General features: G+C 43.7%; 1 protein-coding gene and 1 pseudogene across 1 annotated transcript in view; both read right to left on the minus strand.

Annotated features, from left to right (window-relative positions):
• Nucleotides 1–626: 626 nt before the first annotated feature.
• Nucleotides 627–14,607, minus strand: part of LOC136150196 (lactoperoxidase-like) — a 60,003-nt gene continuing 46,022 nt past the window's right edge. Inside the window, 6 exon segments of the mRNA XM_065910940.1 lie at nt 627–834; nt 1,018–1,222; nt 1,225–1,254; nt 3,281–3,306; nt 3,308–3,452; nt 4,522–4,774. Of these exon segments, the coding sequence (XP_065767012.1) occupies nt 627–834; nt 1,018–1,222; nt 1,225–1,254; nt 3,281–3,306; nt 3,308–3,452; nt 4,522–4,774 (867 nt within the window).
• LOC136150283 (serine/arginine-rich splicing factor 3 pseudogene) lies at nt 2,320–2,894 on the minus strand (annotated as a pseudogene).

Genomic DNA, 14,607 nt, shown 5'->3' on the forward strand with positions numbered 1-14,607 from the left:
GGGCCCTCTCACTCCCTAGACTCATGCATGTGACCTCTTCGTGGTGAGACATGTCCGAACTGTAAACACTATTACTCATTTGGCAGTGATTCCAAAGCCTGCCTTCCAGAGGGGAACAAGGTCATCGCCAGCATCTGCAGTCAATCATCAGGTGTTTATTGAACACTCACTGTGTGCCAAGCACTATGCTGGGGGCCCCAGGACATGGGTGGAAGCAGGCTGGAGGCCGAGCTCAAGAAGTTTACAATCTAGTTCAAGGCGGGGAGAGATACGGGTGTCAAGGCCACAGCCTCAGCCAAGACTTTTTGGGGAAAGGATGGGTGACATCTGGCAAGCAAGATCGGAAGGCATCTTGTAGGCTGTAAGTCTTGACAGAAGGAGGGTTTCCGAAGATGGAGAGGATGCGGGTGGAGCGGTGGGACTCAAGAGGAAGAGCTGGAGAGGCAAGGCAGCTGCCTTGGGCTTGAGCAAGGTGTGCGTGGGGGCATGTAGAGAGACTCAGCTGCGAAGAAGGCCTGGGACAGGGCAGGGAGCCCGAAGGGGCCGCTCACTGAGTCTACTTGAAATGGCATCGTGGCCAAGGACAGCTCTGCTGCACAGTGTGGGAGGCTGTGGAGTCCGGGCCCCTAATTCTCCCTGGAGGCCCAGGGTGAGAGATCCAGCTTATCAATGGCTGAGCAGTCCACAAAGTCATGTGGGTAGCTGTTGGCCTGGAAGGCATTCAGCGGGACCTTCGTGATGTGGGTGTTGTCACAGATGAGGCGCGAGAGGGACACTTTTTCGAGAGAGTCCCGCTGCTTCTCAGTGAAGACCCCGGGGTTCTCCCACCAGAACCTGCAGAGACACAAGCAGGGTCTCCACGCAGCCCAGCTGCTGGCCCCTTCCCACTCTGCCAAAGGGGGAGGAGGTCCCTGGAAACATGCCAAGGTCTGGCGTCGGTCCTGCAGGACGCCCACCCCAATGCCCACCTCCGAGAAGGGCCTCCCTCCCCGCCCTCCCTTCTGAGGCCTCACTCACCTGTCCCCATCACGGATCTGCTGGAATTGCCTCCCTAGGAGGCAGGCCAGGAGAGGCCCCACCCGGCCCCTGTGTACCATGGGCTCGGCGTTGCCCCCGATCCAGATGTCAGTGTTGTCGGGGGTCTTGTAGAGATCCAGTAACTTCTTAGCCAGGATCTTGTTCTTCAGCACGGCCTGCAGCCCCTTCAGCGTCTTGGGCTGAAGAGGCCACAGAAGCCCCTCCAGGAGTTATACCCTAGGGCAGAGCGGTGGAAGCTGTCTAATGCCCTGTGAGGACATGCCCACTCCAGCTCCATCAGCCCCAGAGAGGCTGCGTTCACAGCCTCTGGGAAGAGACAGGCAGAGAGCCATTGTTTTATCCTGTGGCACTCGGGCTTCAGGGGAGCCAGCAGGATATGTGGTGCTTACTGTGGGTCCAGGCACTGCTCTAAGCCCTGTACACATATGTAAACCGAAGAACAGAGATGCTAAGTCACTTGTCTAACGCCACACAGCTAGAATTTGAAACCAGGCAGTCTGGCTCTTAAAGTTCTACATTTAGGAAGGCCCAGTAGTCATCGCTTTCCCTCTTTTCTTAATATTTTCTGGACTTTTATTTATTTAAATATTTTAACCAAAACTTTAATCTCAAGGATTCTCACAAAACATATTACAAATGACAGCATGAAAAATGAATCTTGCACAGTAACTCAGTTCAGCTCTACAATGTACCCTAAACTGGCAGGACATTTGTTATCTTGAGTATCTCAGATTCCCAAATAAAGAACATTACAAAGAGCTAGGTATTCATATACAGCATTCACAGAAGGAACTTACAACCTAAAGCAAAGGTAAACTAACTTCCTTGAAACTTCTTAGATTCTACACCAACTGGACAACCTTTTGTCCAGTGTGAAGACTAGTGGGATTTTTAAACCTCTAATATAGTTTAAGGGTGAAGCTTTCATTTTTTCAGCTGGTTTTTGAGTTCACAGCAGCCTTTAAAAACTGCTTAACTACAGCTGCATACGATATCCCAGCTATGTTGAAAAAAATCTTCCAATTTTTGCCAGTTTTTATTTCCATAATGTTAAACATTGACTTTAGCTGGGCAGGAGTTAAGAGGTTTATTGTCAGCCTATGCAAGACTAAAATTCAAAGCAAATTAAATTTTGCTTATGGGAACATTGTAAAGTAACAATTCTCGATATTACATGCCCCATATGATCCATTTCAAACCATAGAGAATTACACCTTTGTGTCACTGTTCCAACAGACAAACAAATGTGAACAGTTAAAAGATTTTAAAAATGCACCAAGCTTATGAAGTCTCAACCAAAACTTGAATTTTCTGTACATACTCTTGTCAAATGAAGTTATTTCCTGTATACCACTCCTCTTGCAAACTGGTCTTCTATTTCCTTTCATTTGACCTAGATCGGCTACGAGACCTAGAGAAAGATCGGGACGGCTTGTGATTTCTCTCCCGGGACAGTGATCTCTCTCTTCTCCTATCTCTAGAAAGGGACCTGCTCCGGCTCCGGGGGAAGCTTCTCCGTCTTGGATTGGAGGACTCCTCCTCCGATAATCATCTCGAGGGCGACCACCCCAAGAAGGAGGTGGGCGACGATTACGACTTCTCTTTTCACCATTCGATAGTTCCACTCTTACTCGGTAGCCACACAGTGTTCTCCTGTCTAGCTCTCGAACAGCCTCAGCTGCATCTTGGGGATCTTCAAATTCAACAAAAGCAAAGCTGGGAGGGTTTCTAGCAACCCACACACTTCGGAGTGGTCCATAATAGCCAAAAGCTCGTTCCAACTCAGTCTTGTTACCATTGTTTCCAAGATTACCTACATAAACTTTACAGTCCAATGGACAGGAATCACGATGCATTTCGAGATCTTGGGTTAGACATGCGGAGGTCCAAATCCACAGATCCTAGGCTAGGTGTTCTCAGTCCCCTCCCGCCCAGCGTTCCCGGACGCTCTCGCACACGCGGCGTCCCCGAAATGGCGCTTTTCTGGACTTTTAAACTGGTGTCACAAGTCAGTGGTTGATCTCTTTCATTTGAGGAGCCCGGGAATAGTACCAGATATATTCTCTGGCCTCTGTCTTAGGGACACTGGAAGATGCCATTTCACAGGTGAGTTTTTAAAACAGGCATCTCCGCCTTCTGTTTTAGAACTGATCAGCTCCTCAGGGCTATAGAGGAGAGTCCCTGGGAACCCCAGAAGTAGCGAAACATTCCCCAGGCCTGGCTGGACCCTGGGCCCACTCACCAGTCATCCCATGGTCCCGGCAACGCTAAGTTGACAGCAGCCAGGTCAAAGCCGTGGATCTTGTGAGTGGGCTGGAAAAGCTTGTTGCGCAGCTCACTCGTCAGCATTTTATCCTGATTCATCAGTTTGGACTTCTTGGCCAGCAGACCCCGCACCAGAGGGTCAATTCCACCTGCAAGGGAGACCCGGAGGCCATGCTGGGGGTGGGGCAGCTGGGGACATCTTCCATTGCCGGGCATACCCCCCTCCTGACAGGTTCTCTTTCTCAGGTGAAAGACAGGCCAACTGGCCCTCTGGGGCTGGAACTGGGGAAAGAAGAACCCAGTCCAGCCCACAGGGTGTGTGGGGGTTGGAGGCCCATCCACACCGCCTGCCATCCTGCGGTGATGCGTGAGCATAAGCTTCAGGGTTTCTTCCAAGCTCCTGTTCAGAGACTTGGCTCCTTCTCTTCCATATGGTCCCCCAAGAAACTGTGCACCATGAGAAGAGATGGCAGACATCTCTAGAAATGCTCTGACTTGTCAGGCCTTAAGTAAAAGCCAGTTTCAACACAGCCCAGGATAAAGGGGAGTGGGGTCCAACCTTTGGCACTTAATGGAGGTGGAAAGTTATAGAGAAGAGAAGAGAGCAATTTATTTACTGTGCGTGTGTGTCAGCTTTTCAGTCGTGTCTGACTCTTTGTGACCCCATGGACTATAGCCCACCCAGGCTCCTCTGTCCACGGGACTCTCCAGGCAAGAATACTGGAGTGGGGCGCCATTGCCCTTCTCCAGGGGATCTTCCCCACCCAAGGATCAAACCGAGGTCTCCTGCACAGCAGGCAGATTCTTTACCATTTGAGCTGCCCGGAGAAGCCCTATTTATTTATTGGACACAGGAATTCTTTCTGCAAGGGTCAGGGAAGCCTGAGGGAGGGAAAGGAAGCAGGGAAATCTTGGCATCTTAAAGGTCAGTGTAGGAAAGAAAGAATAATAACTAATACTTAGTGACCACCTCCTGTGTGTCAGGAGTCACTGTAGGGTGCTTTATATATATATATTTCATTTCACTAGTATCCTAGTGAGATAGGTATTATTAGTGTTCCCGTTTTACAAACGAAGGAACTGAGGCTCAGTGAGGTGAAGTCACTTGCCCAAGGCTGCACAGGAAGTGGCGGAAGCCTGACTTCCACGCCAGGTTTTTCTAGAAGCAGGCTGCAGAGTGAGGCAGCCAGGTGATACTGTGTCCCCGAAAGGACATACCGTCTTTGATTATCCTCCAGGTGTTGAAGAAGAGGGTGTGCAGGGGGAGCTCTGCTTCCGGACCCCACGGCTGGTAATTCTCATCCAGGCGGGACACAGTGGAGGGAACCTCTAAGTGGCCAAAGCGGAAGGCAAAGGTGAAGACATTGGAAACTCGGGGATCCACAGAGTTGTTATAGCCTTGGTATGGCGGGATCCACTTCTGCATCTCACTACCTAGCACAATGGGCAGGTAGTCCCTAAAGGTGATAATCTGCAAGGAAAAACAAGTCATGAAAAAAAGGATGTGAGAAGACTTAAAGCTTTGTGGAGTGAGGTCGGAGCCAAGGATGAGTGGTCAAAAATCAAGGATGGCAAATGGATTGCATGTGTGTCCTATGGATTGCATGTGTCCAATTCTCCTTCCCATAACCCTAGCAGACATTACTAATTGATCATGACATACTTTCTGCTGATCTTCCATGATCTGTCTCAACATAGGCTCTACTGATCAGTCACTTGAATTTGACGTTTGAAATGTACTCTCTTGGTCATCTTTGCTCTGAATTTATGATGAAGCTAACATCACAGTCTCTGTGTATCACTTTAACATAAAATTACATTATTAAACTTTTCCCCAAAGGCCAGGGCAAGAGGAATGGAGAACCACAGGAATGAGTCACAGGGTAACCAAGGGGAGTTCATTCAATCCCCCATTCTGAAAGAAGTGCTGCTCCATAGAGAGGTCAGTTTCTTGTTTTGTTTTGCTCAGAAGAGTGAACTAACACAAACTGAGACAATTTTGAAAAAATAAAGAGTCATGCCATCCCACAACACAATAATTATATTAACTGTTTATTCTTTCTAATCTTTATAGTATACATATTTTAACTTGGTCGTAATCCTAGAAAACATTTATGTGAAATGCATTCTGCTTTTTTACCTAACATCTTGCATGTTCCTACCTAGCTCACGATTATTATGCCACTGAATGTGTATAATATTCTCTTGCCCTCATGGGTCCTTCCCATTCCTTCAGCAGCATAGACTCTGGGGACGCCATCCTTGGATCAGGCCGCCTTGTCCTCAGGCTCTGGGAGGCAGCAGGAGACAGAACATTGCTCCTGGCCACAGTGGCCTGGCCTGACCAGAGCCCCAGACTGAGCTGGTTAGTCAGATTCTCTTGCTCAGGAATTTAGATTTTAGACGCAGCTATGCTAGACTGTTTTGATGGTGCTCAATTGAGTGATGGAGTGATAAGGGGTTGTCATTTTCTACTGTGAGCAGAAACGCAGACACAACCCGTCTGCAGAGAAAGAGAGATGTGAGAAGAGGAGAAGAGGGGAGGGACAGACAGTGAAAGTGACTTGCCTTAATTCCAAATGATTTCTGTCCATGGCTCTCACTCTTGCTGAGGCCTGACTACACTCCCCCTCACTGCCCTGAGGTTCCAGGAGAAACCCTTAGGAGGTCCCATTTGATTTATGTATAGGGTGAACCGACACTGAACATCTCAGTTATCCTGAGTGGGTTTCTTTTTCTTGTAGTCCAAGAAACCCTATGCTGAAGCTCTAACTCTCTCAGGTGACTGTATGTGGAGATAGGGCCTGTAAAGGGGTAATTAAGGTTAAATGATGTCATAAGGGTGGAGCCCTAATCCTGTAAGACCAGTGTCCTTATAAGAGAGGGAAGATGGCCAAGCCAAAGAGAAAGGCTTCAGGAGAAATCAAACCTGCTAACTCCTTTAATCTTGGATTTCCAGTCTCCAGAACTGTGAGAAAACACTGCTCTCTTCTGTAAGCCACCCAGTCTGCATTACTCTGTTATGGCAGCCCAGGCACTAATAAAAGCCTCAACTCAGACAGCCTTCAGGTAGATATTTTTTATCCTTTGATTTCCTAATACACATCTCCAGCAGCAAGATTTATGGGTCTACATTAAAAAAAAAAAAAAAAAAAAAAAAACTATTGAATTGTAGAGATTTTGCTAAGAAATGAATGGAAATAGTTCTCTTTGATGGTTAAACATATGTGCATGGGGCTTCCGGTTCCAAAACAAGACGGAGGTCACTCAGTTTTCCTTACTGAATGTAACTAAATAAACCTAAATGTATTCTCCACTAAACAGAACTAAACGCCCTGCAAATTATCCAAAACAGCACTAAATAGGCTCCGAAAGCTGGAAAGATGGACTGGCTAAAGACCTTGCCAAGGAATGACAAAATGGTGAGTCCCTACATGCCCCAGACCAGGTCCATGAGAGGATGGCAGTCTTCAGCCTCCAACAGAAATAGACAAAAGCAGTTAAGAAAAACCTTCTCTCTCATTCTCCAGAGGACCTGGCTAGTGGGAAGCTCAGCAAAAACCTAGTAAAGAGTCCCCAAATCTGCTTCACAATTCAAGCCATTAGCCATCTCAACCCTTGATCCACAACTCAACCCAGGATCTGCCTGCAGCAGTGAGGCCCCATGTCTCTGTTCTTCACCCAGTGGCATAGAGACTCAGGCACAGTGGCTTCTACAACTCTAGAAGGTTAACCCATAACTCTAGAAGGTTACTCAGCAACAGAAGGCAGCCAGGAAAGTACCTTCCTGCCCTGCAGACAGAGTCAGCAGGGATTGGGTGGGGACCCCAGAAGAACAAAGAAGAATGAAACAGACCAGAATACCATTGCAAGGGCTCAGAAAGCTAACTGTCACTGGAACTAAAGCTTGCAAAAGCATGCCAGAACCTACAACCAAACCTATATAGGGTAACTCATTATTGAACAATATATGCCTAAATAGAAGATTTAAATAGGATCAGGAGTCTCCTAACATGATAACTAAAATGTCCAGGATAAAGTTGAAAATCACTCATAATACCAAGAACCAAGAAAGCCACAAGTTAAATGAGAAAAGATAATGAACTGCCAACACTGGCATGAATCAGATATTGGAATCACCTGATAAAGATTTTCAAGCAGCTGTCATTAAAATGGCGCAATAATCAATTTTAAGTTCAGTTCAGTTTAGTTCAGTTCAGTCACTCAGTCGTGTCTGATTCCTTGCGACCCCATGAATTGCAGCACACCAGGCCTCCCTGTCCATCATAAACTCCTGGAGTTTACTCAAACTCATGCCCATTGCGTCGGTGATGCCATCCAGCCATCTCATCCTCTGTCATCCCTTTTTCCTCCTGCCCCCAATCCCTCCTAGCATGAAGGACTTTTCCAATGAGTCAACTCTTCGCAAGAGGTGGCCAAAGTATTGGAGTCTCAGCTTTAGCATCAGTCCTTCCAATGAACACCCAGGACTCATCTCCTTCAGGATGGACTGGCTGGATCTCCTTGCAGTCCAAGGGAGTCTCAAGAGTCTTCTCCAACAACACAATTCAAAAGCATCAATATTTCAGCGCTCAGCTTTATTCACAGTCCAACTCTCACATCCATACATGACCATGGAAAAACCATAGCCTTGACCAGATGGACCTTTGTTGGCAAAGTAATGTCTCTGCTTTTTAATATGCTATCTAGGTTGGTCATAACTTTCCTTCCAAGGAGTAAGTGTCTTTTAATTTCATGGCTGCAGTCATCATCTGCACTTTTTGGAGCGCAAAAAAATGAAGTCTGACACTGTTTCCACTGTCTCTCCATCTATTTCCCATGAAGTGATGGGACCAGATGCCATGATATTAGTTTTCTGAATGTTGAGCTTTAAGCCAACTTTTTCACTCTCCTCTTTCACTTTCATCAAAAGGCTCTTTAGTTCCTCTTCACTTTCTGCCATAAGGGTGGTTGGTGTCATCTGCATATCTGAGGTTATTGATATTTCTCCCGGCAATCCTGACTCCAGCTTGTGCTTCCTCCAGCCCAGCATTTCTCATGATGTACTCTGCATATAAGTTAAATAAGCAGGGTGACAATATACAACCTTGATGTACTCCTTTTTCTATTTGGAACCAGACTGTTGTTGCATGTCCAGTTCTAACTGTAGCTTCCTGACCTGCATACAGGTTTCTCAAGAGGCAGGTCAGGTGTCTGGTATTCCCATCTTTTTCAGAATTTTCTACAGTTTATTGTGATCCACACAGTCGAAGGCTTTAGTGTAGTCAATAAAGCAGAAATAGATGTTTTTCTGGAACTCTCTTGCTTTTTTGATGATCCAGCGGATATTGGCAATTTGATCTCTGGTTCCTCTGCCTTTTCTAAAACCATCTTGAACATCTGGAAGTTCTCGGTTCACGTATTGCTGAAGCTTGGCTTGGAGAATTTTGAGCATTACTTTACTAGCGGGTGAGATGAGTGCAATTGTGCAGTAGTTTGAGCGTTCTTTGGGATTGCCTTTCTTAGGGATTGGGATGAAAACGGACGTTTTCCAGGCCTGTGGCCACTGCTGAGTTTTCCAAATTTGCTGGCATATTGAGTGCAGCACTTTCACAGCATCATCTTTCAGGATTTGAAATAGCTCAACTGGAATTCCATCACATCCACTAGCTTTGTTCATAGTGATGCCTTCTAAGGCTCACTTGACTTCACATTCCAAGATGTCTGGCTCTAGGTGAGTGATCACACCATTGTGATTATCTGGCTCGTGAAGATCTTTTTGTACAGTTCTTCTGTGTATTCTTGCCACCTCTTCTTAATATCTTCTGCTTCTGTTAGGTCCATACCATTTTTGTCTTTTATCAAACCCATCTTTGCCTGAAATGTTCCCTTGATATCTCTAATTTTCTTGACGAGATCTCTAATCTTTCCCATTCTGTTGTTTTCCTCTATTTCTTTGCATTGATCACTGAGGAAGGCTTTCTTATCTCTCCTGGCTATTCTTTCGAACTCTGCATCAAATGGGAATATCTTTCGTTTTCTCCTTTGCTTTTTGCTTCTCTTCTTTTCACAGCTATTTGTAAGACCTCCTCAGACAACCATTTTGCCTTTTTGCATTTCTTTTCCATGGGGATGGTCTTGATCTCTGTCTCCTGTACAATGTCACGAACCTCCGTCCATAGTTCATCAGGCTCTCTGTCTATCAGATCTAGTCCCTTAAATCTATTTCTCACTTCCACTGTATATTCATAAGGGATTTGATTTAGGTCATACCTGAATGGTCTAGTGGTTATCCCTACATCTGACAGGATGTGGTCCACTGGAGAAGGACCACATTATATGTGGTCCATATAGATGACCATTATATATACAAACCACTTCAGCATTCTTGCCTGGAGAACCCCATGAACAGTATGAGAAGCCAAAATGATAGGATACTGAAAGAGAAACTCCCCAGGTCGGTAGGTGCCCAATATGCTACTGGAGATGAATGGAGAAAAACTCCAGAAAGAATGAAGGGATGGAGCCAAAGCAAAAACAATACCCAGTTGTGGATGGGACTGGTGATAGAAGCAAGGTCTGATGCTGTAAAGAGCAATATTGCATAGGAACCTGGAATGTTAGGTCCATGAATCAAGGCAAATTGGAAGTGGTCAAACAGGAGATGGCAAGAGTGAATGTCGACATTCTAGGAATCAACGAACTAAAATGGACTGGAATGGGTGAATTTAACTCAGATGACCATTATATCTACTACTGTGGGCAGGAATCCCTTAGAAGAAATGGAGTAGCTGTCATATCAACAAAAGAGTCCGAAATGCAGTACTTGGATGCAATTGCAAAAACGACAGAATGATCTCTGTTCGTTTCCAAGGCAAACCATTCAATATCACGGTAATCCAAGTCAATGCCCCGACCAGTAACGCTGAAGAAGCCGAAGTTGAACGGTTCTATGAAGATCTACAAGACTTTTTAGAACTAAAACCCCAAAGAGATGTCCTTTTCATTGTAGGGGTCTGGAATGCAAAAGTAGGAAGTCAAGAAACACCTGGAGTAATAGGCAGATTTGGCCTTGGAGTATGGAATGAAGCTGGGCAAAGGCTGGTAGAGTTTTGCCAAGAGAACGCACTGGTCAGAGCAAACACCCTCTTCCAACAATACAAGAGAAGACTCTACCCATGGACATCACCAGATGGCCAACACCGAAATCAGATTGATTATATTCTTTGGAGGCAAAGATGGAGAAGTTCTATAGAGTCAGCAAAAACAAGACCTGGAGCTGACTGTGGCTCAGATCATGAATTTTAAGTTATCTTAAAACAAATGAAAAACAGAACATTCCATAAAAGAAGTGCTAAATCGCTTCAGTCGTGTCCAACTCTTTGTGACCCCATGGACTGTAGCCTGCCAGGCTGCTCTGTCCATGGGATTCTCCAGGCAAGAATACTGGAGTGGGTTGCCATTTCCTTCTCCAATAAAAGAAGTAGAATTTATAAAAAAAAGGAACAAATTGAAACTATATAACTGAGAATACCCTAGCTGAAATAAAAATTTGTTGACTCGACCCAGTAGTAGGTGGACATGGCAGGATAGAATTGAAAACAGATCAACAGAAATTAGTCAATCTGAAAAACAGAGAGAAAATAGACTTAAAAAAAAAAAGTCAAACAAACCAGAGCCTCCGTGTTCTGTGGCACAATAACAAAAAATCTAATGTTCATATTAATGGAATTCCATAATTTGAAGAGAAATGGATGGGACTGAAAGGTATTTGAAGAAATAATGTCTGAAAACCACCCCAAATTAGTGACAGACATACATTTACATATATAAGAAGTTGAATTTCAAACAGAATAAATCCAAAGAAATCTACTGTGAGACACATCATAATTAAGTTTGTGAAAACTAAACACAAAAATTCTTAGAAACAGCCAAGGAGAAATGATATATTACCTACAAAGGAACACCAATTTGAATAGCTTCGCTCATAGCTCAGTTGGTAAAGAATCCGCCTGCAATGCAGGAGACCCTGGTTTGATCCCTGGGTCGGGAAGATCCCCTGGAGGGGCTAGGCTACCTACCTCAGTTTTCTTGGGCTTCCCTTGTGGCTCAGCTGGTAAAGAATCCCCCTGCAATGTGGAAGACCTGGGTTCGATCCTTGGGTTGGCAGATCCCCTGGAGAAAGGAAAGGCTATCCACTCCAGTATTCTGGCCTGGAGAATTCCATGGACTGTATAGTCCGTGGGGTCACAAAAAGTTGGACAGGACTGAGCGACCTTCACTTTCAATTTGAATAGCAGTGAATTTCTCATTTGAAACCATGGAGGCAAGAGGGAAGCAGCACAACATTTTTCAAGTGCTGAAAGAAAAGAATTGTCAACCTTGAATCTAGTATCTGGTAAAACTATTCCTCTGGAATAAAAGGGAAATAAAGACATTCTCAGATGAAGGAAGAGAAGAGCATTTACTGTGAGCAGACCTATCTTCAGAGAATGGCTAAAAAACCTGTTTAAATATAAAGAAATGGTAACAGAAGAAGGCTAGGACCTTCAGAAAGGAAAGAACAATGTAACAGGTAACATTTCACCAATAGCAGAATGCACAAACACTTCTTAAGGATCTGTGGAACATTCAACAAGATAACTGTACCAGAGTTATAAAGTAGACTTGAACAAATTTGAAAGAATTGAGATCATATAGAGTATATTATCTGACAACGATGGAATCAAACTAGAAATCACTAACAGAAAGGCAGCAGTGAAATCTCTGAACACTTGGAAATAAAATAATTTACTTCTAAATAACCTACAGGTCAATGAGAAAGGAAGTAACAACAACAAAACATACATAATGAATTAAAATGAAAACACAGTGTATCAGCATTTGTGGGATGCAACTAACAGTGCCAAGAGGGAAATTTATATCGCTTCTAATACTTATATTAGAAAAGAAGAAAGCTCTCAAATCAATAATCTAAGGTCCCACCTCAATAAACTAGCACTAAGAGCAAAATAAACCTAAAGCAACCAGAATAGACTAAAGAAGAAAAGTCATATAATTATATAAATCTATGCAGAAAAACCACTTGACAAAATTCCACATCTATTCATTTGAAAACTTTCAGTACACTAGGAGAAGAGCAGAATTTCCTCAGCTTCATATAGAGCATTTACCAAAAAATTCACAATTAATGTACTTAATGGTAAACCTTGAATGCTTTTCTTTTACTGTTGGGAAGATGAGAATGTCTGCTGTCACCACTCTTATTCGGTATAGTACTGGAAGTTATACTCTTCTTGCTTGTAAATAAGGCAAGACAAAGAAATGAAAAACACAAATTAGAAAAGAAGGAATATAACTAATTATATATAGATGACACAAGTATCTCTAGAAAATCCCAAGGAATCTACAGATTCCTAGAACTGAGTTTAGCAAGGTCATAGGATACAGAATCAACACCTAAAAATCAATTATATTTTTACACACTGATAATGAATAAGTGGAAACTGAAAAAAGAGATGCAACCATTTATAATTCTTCCAAAGGAAGTTAATATTCAGGTACGTAACAAGCATGTATAGGATCTGTATGGTCAAAATTATAAAATGCTGATGAAATAAATCAAGTAAAATCTAAACATTTGGAGAGACATACTATGTTTATGGTATTCTTTCCCTGATGGTAAAGAATCTGCCTGCAATGTGGGAGACCTAGGTTCGATCCCTGGGTTGGGAAGATCCCCTGGAGGAGGGCATGCTAATCCACTCCAGTATTCTTGCCTGGAGAATCCCCAAGAACAGAGTGGAATAGAATGGGCAATCTAGAAATAGATTGATATAAATATGTACAAATATTAAGAAGTTTTGACAAAGGAGCAAAAGCTGAAAGATAGCCTTTCTATAAGTCGTGTTGAAGCAATCAGAAATCAATAGTCACCCTGCCCCTCAATGAACCCTGACCTAAACCTTATGCTTTATACAGAAATTAACCTCAAATGGGTCATGAACTTAAATGTAAAAGATAAAACCATAAAGCATCTAGAAAAATAAAACCAGGAGATAAATCTTTGGGACCTAAGACTTAGGGAAAGAATTGAGACTTGACACCAAAAGCACAATATGTTAAAGGAAAAAACTGATAAACTTGACCTCATTAAAATTAAAACCCTTACTCTGCAAAGAACTCTATTAAGAGAATGAAAAGACAAGGTACAGACTGGGAGAAAATATGTACAGTCACACATCTGACAAAAGACTCATAGCTAGAATGTAAAAAGAACTGGCTTCCCTGATGGTTCAGATAGTAAAGAATCTTCGTGCAACGCAAGAGACCCAGGTTTGATCCCTGGGTCAAGGAAGATCCCCTGGAGAAGGGAATGGTAACCAACTCCAGTATTCTTGCCTGGAAAATTCTATGGACAGAGGAGCCTGGCAGGTTATAATCCATGGGGTCACAAAGAGTCAGACACAGCTGAGTGACTAACACACACTGAAAACTCAACATGAAAAGACAAACTAATTTGAAAATGGGCAAACCAGGGACTTCCCTGGTGGTCCAGTAGTTAAGAATCCACCTTCCAATGCTTCCAAAGCAGGTGACTCGATGCCAGTCCTGGTCTGTGCACTGAGATCCCGCTGCAAAACTCCTGAGCTCACAGGCCACAGTGAAAGATCTCACGTGTCATAACTAAGACCCAAGGCAGTCAAAGAACAAACAAAATAAAATTAAAAAATAATAAAAAAAAGAAACAGGCAAAATATATGAGCCAAAGTTTTACTGAAGAGGATATCCAGATGGCAAAATATAAATAAATAAATAAAAGCATGTGAAAAGATGTTCAGTGTGATCAGCCATTAGGTAAATGCAAAGTAAAATCACAATGCAGTATCATTACATACCTATCAGAAAGGGTGAGTGAAGTGAAAGTCGTTTAGTCGTGTCTGACTCTTTGTGATCCCATGGACTATACAGTCCATGGAATTCTTCAGACCAGAATACTGGAGTGGGTAGCCTTTCCCTTCTCCAGGGGTACTTCCCAGCCCAGGGATCGAACCCAGGTCTCCTGCATTGCAGGTGGATTCTTTACCAGCTGAGCTACAGCTGGTAAAAAGGCAGCACAAAGGAGTTGTGTGGTGACAGAAGAGGTCAGTGTCTTTATTGTGGTGGTGGTTACATGAAACTACACATTTTTCATGATACAATTGCATGGAGCTACACACACACACACACACATACATACATACCACACACGAAGAGACTGCATTTATTACTGGTGAAATCCAATTAAACTATATGGTTCATATC

This window comes from Muntiacus reevesi, chromosome 18, assembly GCF_963930625.1.
Source record: "Muntiacus reevesi chromosome 18, mMunRee1.1, whole genome shotgun sequence".
In the NCBI taxonomy this organism is placed as follows: Eukaryota; Metazoa; Chordata; class Mammalia; order Artiodactyla; family Cervidae; genus Muntiacus; species Muntiacus reevesi.